At 33.1% G+C, this 12,571-nt stretch overlaps 1 protein-coding gene across 4 annotated transcripts; it reads right to left on the bottom strand.

The window, feature by feature from the left end:
* Window positions 1-1,117: 1,117 nt before the first annotated feature.
* LOC112710530 (uncharacterized) lies at window positions 1,118-7,246 on the bottom strand. 4 transcript variants are annotated; one of them, XM_025762781.3, is made up of 11 exons: window positions 6,972-7,246; window positions 6,703-6,761; window positions 5,803-5,877; window positions 3,798-4,030; window positions 3,517-3,555; window positions 3,187-3,422; window positions 2,898-3,101; window positions 2,509-2,616; window positions 1,977-2,420; window positions 1,449-1,556; window positions 1,118-1,323 (listed from the first exon to the last, which is right to left on the bottom strand). In XM_025762781.3, exons 4-11 carry the CDS (start codon window positions 4,024-4,026, stop codon window positions 1,216-1,218), a joined length of 1,476 nt encoding a protein of 491 aa, XP_025618566.1. In that variant the 5' UTR covers window positions 4,027-4,030; window positions 5,803-5,877; window positions 6,703-6,761; window positions 6,972-7,246; the 3' UTR covers window positions 1,118-1,215. The 4 variants fall into 4 exon arrangements, with proteins under 4 accessions (XP_025618566.1, XP_025618567.1, XP_025618565.1 ...); XM_025762782.3 differs by having other exon boundaries at window positions 3,798-4,063; window positions 6,972-7,235; XM_025762780.3 differs by lacking the exons at window positions 5,803-5,877; window positions 6,703-6,761; window positions 6,972-7,246 and adding an exon at window positions 4,572-4,710.
* Window positions 7,247-12,571: the final 5,325 nt, after the last annotated feature.

Genomic DNA, 12,571 nt, shown 5'->3' on the forward strand with positions numbered 1-12,571 from the left:
ATTTACCGTCGAATTTAGCGTCGCACATTAATATCAGCTTTACTGGTGGATTTATTAACAGTTTAGGTGTTAAATTTGTCAAGTCAAATCATTATCGGCGAATTTCTGTTTCTGACAGTAAATTCGCCGATAATAATTAGAAGAAAAAGGGAAAAAATAGGCGCGAAATATAGTGTGGAATTTACCGACATTCCTCTAGTAAACCCAATTAGTGAAACACTGCATTTGGGTGACTCGCAACGCGTTACCGTCGGATTTATCCACTGGTAAATCCGATGGTAACGATTGAGCCCTAAAATTTGAAGTGCGAACTCTCTCACTCTTTATTTCGAATTCTCTTTCTCTCTCTCCCTCTCTCTCTCTCTCTCTCTCTCTCTTTCTAACTTCTCTTCTCCCAATCTTTCTAACCATCTCCTCTCCCGGTCGTTCCGTCAGCCCTACAACCTCCTTTCACCGCCTCCTCTCACTCTCAGCGAAATCAATCCCTTCTTTCATTCTCTCCCACTACTACATACTTGACTTTTACTAACATTTAAAAAATGTTACTAAATCATATTAAAATGTTACCTATGTATATTAGTAATATTTTAACAAATGTTAAATATACCCTATGTTACTAAAGAGTTTTACTAACATTTTTTTAAAGATTTAATAACATTTAGTAAAAATGTTACAAAAGATATTCTATAGTAATATTTTGAAAAATGTTACAATAGACATTTCTTGATAACACTTAGAGAAATGTTACAATAGATATTTTTTGTAACACTTAAAAAAATGTTACCATAAATATTTTTTGTAACATTTAGAAAAATGTTACCGTAGATATTTTTTGTAACACTTAGGAAAATATTATTGTAGATATTTTTTGTAATACTTAAAAAATGTTACCATAAATATTTTTTTATAACATTTAAAAAAATGTTACCATAGATATTTTTTGTAACACTTAAAAAAATATTACCATAAATATTTCTTTTAACACTTATAAAATGTTACAATAGATCTTTAGTAATATTTTTTTAGTTCTTATACTCTTTTTTATTTTATATTATACACAATATAAATATACTAAAATTAATTACTACAACATGAAATATTTCATTAAATATACAAATTCACAAAATGAAATTTTTATAGCCTCTTTAATCAATAATCATTGTACAAGTTTATCTCTTTCATTAAATTCACAAAAATCACAAATTCATCTCAATATTACAAGCACACCACTTTCTTCTTTTTTGATCTTTTCTTATGCTGGTCATGCTTCATTTTCTCCAATTTCAAGTCAAGAACTTCTTGAGTAAGAGAAGAACAAAAAGCCTGCAAAAAAATAACTATTTTAAGGCACCAATACCAATATTTCTACAATAAATCTCAATATGATTATTATAAAGCATGAATTATAAATGCTATTTTAAATTCTTCGATTTTAGGTATAAATATACCTGTTTCTTTTTAGGTGAAAGAATCACATTCTTCTCCCTTGTTTGAGATAATGACTTAGTATGAGATTTAAAAACATCTTCTGTTATAGTAGATGATTTACTTGGAACCTAAAATATAAGAAAAATAAAATATTATTAGACCATCCATAATATTACTAAACCACCCATAATAAGAAAGGGAAAGAAAAAATAAAGGGGCACTCAAAAGTGCATGCAGACTCTGTTTGTTTTATGGCTTTATTTTTTTAATATTCAATTCACATATTAATTTGTTAAGAAATTTTATCGTTATAATTATTGGTTATTAAATAAAATAGAAAATAATAATATTGATTCAAATTGCATGTGTTTGTAAAGTGAAGATAAAAAATAAAGAAATTAAAAACAAGAGATATATTAATTTGTAGATTAGTCTATACACGCTAAAATTGGTTCATTGTAGATTAAATGATTGAATACATTTAACACTATGAAAAGTAAATTTTATAAATTATTATTAAGAAAAAATGCAAAGAATGATATAAATACCTCTTTTTCAGCAGTAAAAACTTCATGATTTGCTGTTGCAGTAGCTTCTACTTCCTTCGTATTTAAAGTAGTTGACAGAAAAAAGAGATTTGGAATTTCTACTCCTGGGAGATTTTTCTGTAGTTGATTCAAAAATACATTAAATCCACACAACATCTGTGACTTCATGTCCTCCACTCTTTCTTGAAGTTTTATTTCCATCTCCTCTTGCATCTTTTGTTGTATATTCTGAATTTCTGTTTGAGCATTCTCTTTAACTTCTTTAATTAACCTCTCCGTCTCAACTTGAGATCTAGATCCCCACAAATCTGAAGCTACAACACCTCTACCATAAGTACGGACACGACCGGGTTGATCTTTTCCTAATACTTGGGAAAGTATATCATCTTGATTTGTGCTTTCTAATTTTTCAGGATGTGAAACTATGGCATCCTCAAGCTCAGACTACAATCCAAAATTCAAACTACATTAATCTATGACAAAAAAAATCTATATCACAAAAAATATATATTAAAAGAAATACATATCTTACAAAAATTTTGCTTGTTCCCTCACTCATTGGTTTTCCATCTCTTGACTTGTGTGTTAAAAAGAACATGTTTACCCGAGATGGTTCTCTTCTATCAGGATTTTTCATTGCCTATTAAGAAAAAGCACAATCAACTAAAAAAATAAATACAAATAAGACAAGTGTGAACAGATTAATTCTACCTCCTCTTCACGTATTTCAGCAAATATTTTTTATCCTGTTGTATGCTGACTTGTATTCTTTACTCTACTAGTTTTATTCTTCTTGCTTTGTTCCTTTAAAATCATAAAAATATAATTGAATAATTAAGCCTAAAAATACACAAACAAGCAAAATTAGATAGTATAACTAATTATAATGTCATGAAAATTACATGCTAAGAATTAATATACCTTAATCATATCTAGGCTCCAAAATTGAACAAGAATCTTCCAATGTTCAAGTGGAACAGTACGAGGACAATTCTTTATATTGTAAACTAGTGGCATGTTTTTTTTAAAATATTGATTTTTTAACCGACTTTTATATGTCCTCCAAGATGAATCTAAGGTTTTGAAAACCCACCCTTTAGCTCTTTCTCCAATGTCAAACTTTCCCTGCACCATGATGTAGTAATACTTAGTTTTTAAGATCAATAAAGAAAAAAAAACACCTAAGTTAAAAGAGGTAAAAGTGTAATACAATGGTAGCTTCCCACAAATCTTCCCAATTATCTTTAAGTCCATGCCAACTTGTGTATGTCAATGGAGCAAGATGTGCATTTCTAACCAAAGTTCCTAAATGACTGCTTAACTTGGCTCGATTGCAACCAATTGGTTGACCATACTTATTTAATCTTATTGGCAGCCGATCCTCATAGCTTAAACCATGAGTTTTAAGGCACTTTGTCGGACCCCTTTTTCTTTTGGTTGCTGGTCCTGTTATGGAAATAAAGAAATAAAAGATAATAATGTAAAAAATAATATACATTGATTATAAGTATTAAACTAAACATAAAACATAATTACTTACTATCATCATCATTAGTTTGGGGTGATGCTAAAATTGGTCCTGTTATCAAGTATTAAAAGCAAAAGTCATTTAAAAGGAAATAGATTAACTGTGACAAAATTCAAAAATTTATCTCAATTTCCTAACTTTTTTGTTTGTGTTTTTTTTCTTTTTTAAAAAAAGAATTGGGCAATAGTATTAAAGTATTATCAAATTCAAGAATAAAATACACACACAAGCAGGAAATTAAAAATAGTATTATTTTATTTCTTTCAAATCACATGAAATAAAGGCACACTTACTATCATCATTAGCATATGGTACTAAAGGTGTTTGAGAAGGGCTTGATGCAGTATCCTCTAGCTCACCAATGATATTAACCATAGAACCACCTTTCAATCCTCTACTTTTCTTCACCGTTGATATTAATCGGGATTGACGAGGACCTAATCCAATTTGCTCTTCTTGTTCATAGATAATATCTCTCATTGAGATGCTTGACCTTAAAGTTTTCTCTTTCTTGTTTCCCATAACACTATAACAATTATAGAAAGTGCGTAAGATAAATCTGCATAAATTTAGTGAACACAAATTATTATCCATACACCAACTAACGAAGGCAGCCATAAATGGACAATTAAAAGCAAACACAGCCATAATTAAACAATTAAATAAGAAAATACCAGAAGAACAAGAACTAAATCACAGCAAAAATAAGAACTAAAATCAAGAACAAAGACCTATAATAACAGCAAAAGAGCAAGAACAAGAACTAAAAAAATTAAAAAAATCACAGCAAGACCAAGAACTGAACAACAAATAATCAACCAAGGCAGCCATTATAAACCAACAACATAAATTAAGTGAAAGAAAATTATTCTCCAAACACCAACTAACTAAGGCAGCCAAAATTGAACAATTAACAGCAAACACAGCCATGATTGAACAATTAAATAAGAAAAGCAAGAACAAGAAATCAAACCAGTAAATCATAGAAAACACAGCACGACTAAAAACTAAACAACAAGAAAAATAACTTAAATCTAAACTAAATTGAAAAATCTCATATGCTTTACATTAACATAGAACGGCTATATTGAGGTTCATTCAAGCCAGCAATCAATCTGCATGTGAGACCATAAGAGTTGGTGGATTTCCTTGTTGATAGGTATTAATAATGAGAATAAGTTACCTTCCAAAAGGGGATTTGATAAAAAGTAGACATTTTATTTCAAAAATAAAAAAGGGCAAGGAAATGAAAACTTTTAATTTGAACTGAATACTGACTAATGACTAAACTCTCACTAAGGTAACTCTTAAACAGAAGGGTTTCAAATTTTTCATAAGTCATTGATATAAATTGTAAACCTGATATGAAAAACAAAGGTGTTAAATAATAGAAAATATAAATGCAGCAAAGTGTAAGGTATAAGCAATATCCAATTACAAACTCCACACTCAAAAGTATCACTACATGGCATTGATATCATCGCTAACAAAACTAATTACAAGCCATAATATTGTGTATTTGCATACCATGAAATTTAATTTCGGCATGTTTAACTTATATTTATAATATATATGTTAACCTCTTAAATTTATTTAATGAAATGTATATATAGAAAGTAAGTAATTATAAGATATGATTTAAGCATAAAGTAAAAGTGATTAGACATTTTAAGTTTTCGTAGTTATTTTGTTCCACTTGGTTTAAGCTATGTATCCTTTGGAGATTGACAAGGGTCATTTAAACATTATATTTATATAACAATATAATTAATTCAATTCACTACATATTTGGCTCAATGGTCCCCCGAATAAGCTGCGCCATTTTGACCTTTCTTCTATTTTGGTTCCTTTCGATTGGTTAATTATATTAATGCATTTAAATATAATAAACTTTTTCTGTAGTGGGAGAGAATATAATATTGTTCATGAATATTAGGTCAGAGATATTTGAATGATCCTATTCAGTAATTAAAATATACATTAGATTCTGAAATCTGAATGAACCACTTTAAATACAAAATAAAATAAAATATGGAACAAAAAAAAGCATGCACCGTGGAATTAAGTGGAAGATACTAGTTTGGATTGACTTTGTTATATATATGATTTACCAATGAAGTAGTATGTGTGATCATGTGTACTCAAGTAAAAGATATAGAGTTCAGGAATTCATGTTGAAAGATGTGTATGTCAAACAAAACTGCCATCATGAAAATTTTCTGCTCTGCTGTGAGACAAAACAGAACAGAAGCAACACAAGAAACATGATCAAAATGTGATGATATATAGCAATCTTGCCTTTCTATTAGTTAGCCAGCGTTTGAAGAGCTCCTCGCTGTCGATGTGAAAGCTTTGAGAAACACTCTTGAATCCCTTTAAGCAATTAAAGAAAAAAAGCAAGTGAATAAAGACTATAAGCAATCACTATAAGCAAATAAAGACTATAAGCAATCACTATAAGCAATTAAACTTCACTTAATTTCTATAGACTAATCAAATAACTAATGCCTAATTATTCAATTATCATGAATGAATGTTCTTCTGCATTCTCCTAGTATCCTATTTTTAAGAAATTGCTTTACAATTCAACTCTGAATCTAATATTTTTATGCAGAGAAGAAAAAAAAGAAGGAATGACAAGAGATATTAGTGATCAAAGCACACCTCAATATCTTAGTTCAAGCAGTTCTAGCCCTGCTTTAACATCTTCAATCATAGGATAATTCAAATGCCAAAACATATATAATACTAACACTTCATAAAATACATAAAAGCAATCGAAAAGACAAAATATGCTAACACTTCATAATATCCTCATAAGTCTCAATGAAAACAATACATGTATGTTATGATTCAGACATTAAATCAAACATGTATTGGGCAGCTACATCTAACCAACCTATGCTGCACCAAATCGAAATGTATAGAGCAAAACATAGCAATATTGGATATAAACCAGTATTATCAAAGGCAATGAAAAACTAACTGCAATATGAACTGACAATCAATGTACAGAGAAATAGCTTATCCCTCATTCCCAAAGACGCACTTATCAGTTATCAAAAACATTCTTCTGATGTTTCTTGCTTTATCAATAAGTAGCACAAAATAACAAAGAACATTGAAAGCTTCTCATAGACAAAAATGTGGTGCTAGCATCAGGTGAAAAATAGATAGATAATACAAAGTGAGACTTACAGCAGCATCAAAACTCTGAACAGCTGTGAGAGGAAAATATCGACCCCCTTCAATTGTTTCTAAAACGCCGCACAAAAGTTTAGTAAGTATAAATTGCCAAGTATAAACATAATTTGAATTGAAGGAGCAATTAAACTCATTTATACCTAAATTCAAATAAACAACTTAATTGGTGAGAAATTACATATGCATGATTCAAATCTGGATCAAAATCAGTAAGAGAAGAAAGAATCCGAAAAGAGATTTTTCTTCTCATCTATTAGACTCACCTCAAAACAGAGAATAACAAATCCAACCCTAGAATTTGTTGAAACAAGAGAGAGATTCAAAGAGCGGAGGAGCACATGTGAGGTTGAGAGCGAGAGTGCGAAGGAGAACGAGATTCGGAGTGAGACTGAGAGCGCCAGTGAGATTGAGAGCGAGAGTGCGAAGGAGAACGAGATTCGGAGTGAGATTGAGAGCTATGACTGGTTCCCGATCTTTCTTCTGTTTCGTTAGGCTAGGTCTCCGTCCAAAGTGTTATAGGAATAGGTAACATTTTTTAAGATTTTAAAATTTTTTTATATATTTACTAACATTTCTAATAAAATGTTACTTTATAATATAATTTTATAATAATTACTAACACTTTAACAAATATTAAGCAATAAATGTTACCAAATCTTCAAAATGTAGTAGTGTCCCTATCGCATCCCAGTGTCAGCCGCACTCCTTCTCTCCCTCTCTATTTGTCTCGCCATCTAGCATCGCCGCGGTACTCCACCAGTAGTAGCTGTCGCTGCCACTTCATCTCCCTCTTCTAAGTTCTTCTTCTTCTGTTCGAATCTCAGGTTCCATGATCACTCTTTTTCTCCTTTTAAGTTAATTTAGGATTTAGTTATATGTTAATTTTTAGTGAGTAAGTGAAATTGGTTATCATTATTTTCTGTTGATTAGATGATTTAGATTAGGATTAGAATTTTTTTATTAGAATTGTTGGTAGTTTATATATGGTTCAACATGTTGTTATGTTTCTTGAATTTGAATTTGTTTGGACTAGATTGATTGATTTTCTGCTGAATTTCTATTATGTGCTGCTAATTATTGTGTCATTGATGCTGATTTGTGTGAATTGATGTTGAAGAAATACTTGGTTGTTTTATTCTTGTTGTTTGATGCTTTTGTACGCCAAGTAATCGATTATATGCCTTTATGTCTAATTTATGTTCTGGTTGATAATTAGTATTATCCTCGAGTTAGATTTAGTTTTTAGTTTTAGCTAGAGGATTTATGTTGTTAAGATATGTTAGATTTAAAGTATTAGGTTGTACTGATTTACTATGTCAATGTAAGTGCATTATTTGTAGGATTATTCTAATTCATATGTATAGTTATTGAAGAAATCATTTATTTTAAAGCAACAATTAACACTTATTTTTTAAATCTTGGTGATGTTTAACTTAATTTCCTATATTTTCAAATAAATATATAATAATTAACGTTACATATAATGACATTCTTTGATATTTAAACATTGATATATATGATGCCTTTATAAATATATACAATAGTATAAACAAGTTAATATATTTTGCTAAAAATATTGTGAATTTAATTGAGTTTTGCATGACTAATGTTGTGGATTGAGGTTGGTTGGATTTGTGAGAACTATAAAGGTGGATATATGTCCAATTTAAGGGAGGTTATGTCAAATTTTTTATGAAATAATATAAATGTTGAAAAATTTGGGTTGTATATATGCTGATTAATGTTAATTGGTATTCTCTTTGCAGACATGATGAGAGGTAGCAGAGGTGTCACGAGTCGGTCTCATGGTCGTGGTAGAAGGAGGGTTTTGACCGGTACTCCAGGGACTTCTTAGTCATCGCCCTCTACCCCGAGTACTCCATCGACCCCTGTGACGTCACAGGCGGGTCCACCATATCAGCAGTTCATCATGGTCCCGAACCCCAATTACGTGCCTCTGTCTGCTACGGCCCATCCGTCCCCTACAACTCCAACACAGAGATTGCAGTGGGTGATTCTTCTAATGCGTCCCAACCAGATGCCCCTCCACCACTGCCCACCATACATATGAGGATTTGGTCTGATGACATGCAAGCGTGAGTACCATTTGAATGTCTTTTATTCGTAGTCTATTTTGAATTTGTTAAGTTTTATGTATTTTTATGTGTTTGTGAATCTTAAGTTTTTTATTCATAGGTTTACACCAAATAACAATGTATGTACATAGGAGATCTCCAATGTGATTAAGTCCATGTACGACCGTCCAGGGCTGAGCTACACAAAGATCCCTGCTGAGACTAGAGAGCGATGGTTTCAAAAGTGGGCGGTAAGAACCCAATGTTGTTAAAGTAATTATATTTTAACATTATTTTATTTTGACTAATTAATGTTGTTGAATTACTTTGTTCAAGAGAACTTTATATTGGATAGGAAACATGATATCTTAATCAGGAAGATCTATGACCACCAGATAGCTAGGCGACCACATCACGATTTAGCTCCGTCCAAATCTTAAAAAGGAACCAGACGCCCATTTTAGTACTAATGAGGGGGTTCAAGCGTTTCCATCTGGTGAACAAAACTAACAAAGCTTCGCCGAGGTCGTCGAAGTACACTGGTGGGTTAACGACGTTCATGAAAAAGAAGAGCAGACTGGTATATAGTTTGCTAATATTTGTTAATTATTACTTGACTTATTTTATTAGTTGGTTTCAATATGTGTAGTCTAGGTCGTTAGAGCGTGAGGCAACATTGGTGGAGAACTTCAAGTATTCCCATACATTGAAGGCCAACAAAGAGAGATTTGCTGATGAGCGGTCTGCGGCTCGTTATGCGAGTTTCAATTAATTCTAAATTTGAAATGTATTTGGAACTGTCATCCTAATCACAACATGAGTTGCACATGAGGACTACACGCAGAGATTGAAAGTCGCGACCCAACAATCTTATCTTAGTAGGGACGACCCCGGCTCCAATGCCTCAGTTGTTGATCCTGATAGAGTTTGGTGCGAGACCGTCTCTGAGCCCTACAAGAATCACGTCTATGGGTTGGGGTTGTTCTTCTTCAGTGACCTCCACACCTCCACATTAGCGGCTTCATTTGCCTCTGCTTCTGCCACCAGCCTTGCCGATCTTGAGGAAGTTGTCGATTTAAGGAAGGAGGTGCAGAAGCTCACAGGGGAGCTTCACCAACAAACTCAGCAGTCTAGGCAGAGGTACAACGAGCTTCTTGCACGCGTGAAAGACACCGATGCCATTAGGTCGAAGCTGATGGAGAAGCTAAAGCTGCTAGAGCATTTGTGATATCAGATAGCAGTATACAACAACCAAATATAGCGGCGCTGCCAGTACTAGCGGCGGTGCGGTGGCGCTTCTGGTGGGGCACTGACATCATCACCCACTACAAGAAAAATGTTGAGTATCATTGAAAAAATAAAAATAATCTGACGATAAGTTAATTACCATTGAATTTATCGTCAGAAATAATCAGACCATATAAATCTCGTCGATAAATGGTTATCGTCAAAACTTTTTATCCGATGGTAATTACCATCGGATTCTACAACGGATTACCAGCTCCGAAAACCAATTGGTTACCGGTGGATTTTTTTGATGGTATTATTGGTGTAAAAAAATGTTTCATACACTATTATCGTCAGATTATTCCTACGATAAATCCGACGGTAATGTCAATTTTTTTAACAAAATTTGAAATAAATAGTCAATTTTAATTTTAAATTTAAATTTACTTTTCATATAATTAATGTTCAATTCATAAATAATGAAAATTTATTATTTAAAACAAATAATACAATGTTCAAATAAATTAAAAGTCAAGTACATCAAATAAATACAATAAAATAATAAAACAAAATAGAAATAACTACAGATCTAGATAGTCCTCGTCGTCATCATTGTTGTCGGTCCCGTGGTCCTGAGTTGATGGCACAGAAGGCGGTGATGTCCGTGTGCGGACCGCTGCCACCAGCAGGACTGGTGCTGCCACCAGTAAGGTCAATGCCAGCAGCGTGCATCTGGGCCTGATACACCTCCATCTAAGTCTCTGTACGCTGAAGTCGCTCCAGCAACTCCCTCCACTCCAGCCTAAGCTCATCCGTAGACGTCACGCGGGTAAGGATCTCCTAATACCTCTATTGATAATCGTTCAGCTCTTGAGCTTGCTGGTCAAGGCTTCGTTGGAGCTCCTGCACATGCAGTCTCAAATCCACACCCTCCTCGGATTCAACGGCTCGACTGGTGGCAGAGTCTGACGACGGCCTCAACGTTGAGGTGCAGATGTAACTGGCAAAGAACGACCCCATCCCGTATACTCGGTTCTTGTACGACGCTGAGGTGGTCTCGCATATCGAGATCGATGACTGAAACTGCAGAGCCATTGGCGGCATTCTCCCCACTTTGCTGAGACTACTGAGTCGTAGCTTCTAGTTTCTGTGTGTAGAACTCCTGTGTAATCAACACAATTTATTGTGATTAGTACGACATATATATATTTAATCTCTAATAATTTTATAGCAGAAAATAATCAGATATATGTTTACTCACCTAATGGTCTTGTGACCGCTAATCAGCAAATCTCTCTTTGTTCTCTTTCAGCATGTGGGTGTACTTAAACGACTCCATCAATTTCACCTCGTGATCCAATGACTTCGACTACACATGTTGCATTGAAATAGTATGATTAGGATGCCTAGTAATGATCTGCAAAAGAATATATCTAAGTTATTAACAAAATTAAAGTCACTACATAGCAGTTTGACCTTAGCTCTGTTAGTTCTGTTGGTGAGACACCAATGCCTGAACCTCTCATCGGTCTCCCAATGAACTAACAGAGCTTTCTTTACATCCAGTCGAAGCCAGGTCATTAGGTGTTCCCACCCCTGACGAACATCATCCAACATCTGCTGGAGCCACCGACCCATTTTATGGTTGAATATCTTCCTGGTGGTCGGATTGTGCTCAACGTACCATATTAAGTACAGCCGTAATAAAGAAACTTTAAAATTATTTAAGCAAGATAGAAGATATAAACTAACTGAAAAGGTTTGAAACTAAAAAAAAAAGTAATTACCGTCCATTTCTGAAACCATTGCTCCCTGGTCTCAACAGGGATCTTGTTGTAGCTGGAACATGGATGGTCGTACATCAGCTTGATGACATTGGTCATCTCCTAAGTACACGCATTGTTGTTCAGCAAAAACCTAACAACAACCCATAAACAAAACAATATGATAATTCCATAATCAGGGAACCAAATAAACCTAAATCCACTAAACAGGAATCAATTTTCAAGAACTTTCATCAATAACCCTAATCAGTAAATAGGAAACAATAACTAGGTTTCCAAATAAACCTAAATCCACTAAATAGGAATCAATTTTCAGGAACTTTCAGCAATAACCATAATCAATAAACAGGAAACAATAACCAAGCAATCAAATAAATATAAATCCACTAAATAAGAATAAAATTTTAGGAACTTTCAGTAATAACCATAATCAGTAAATAAGAAACAATAACCAGGTAACCAAATAAATATAAATCCACTAAACATGAATTAATTTTCAGGAACTTTTAGCAATAACCATAACCAATAAATAGGAAACACTAACTAGGCAACCAAATAAACTTAAATTTACTAAACTAGAATCAATTTTCAGGCACTTTCAGCAATAACAATAATTAGGAAATATATAAGACTCAAAGTGATACTTACCCCGTGCCACCATCAGGCCAAATTGTCAACCATACAATGGGAGGTGGTGGAGGGGAATCAGCTGCCTTACTTCCATGAGAGGACTCTGGGGCCGTGGCTTCCATCGCTGGAGACGGCGCCGCCATGGTA

This window comes from Arachis hypogaea, chromosome 9 (genome assembly GCF_003086295.3).
Source record: "Arachis hypogaea cultivar Tifrunner chromosome 9, arahy.Tifrunner.gnm2.J5K5, whole genome shotgun sequence".
NCBI lineage: Eukaryota > Viridiplantae > Streptophyta > Magnoliopsida > Fabales > Fabaceae > Arachis > Arachis hypogaea.

Excerpts from the sequence above, each read along its gene's own strand:
- LOC112710530 (XM_025762780.3), bottom strand. Across the intron at positions 3,556-3,797 it reads ACCATATGCTAATGATGATA|GACCAATTTTAGCATCACCC; the intron begins GTAAGTGTGCCT and ends ACTTGATAACAG. Across the intron at positions 1,557-1,976 it reads TTTTTACTGCTGAAAAAGAG|GTTCCAAGTAAATCATCTAC; the intron begins GTATTTATATCA and ends CTTATATTTTAG.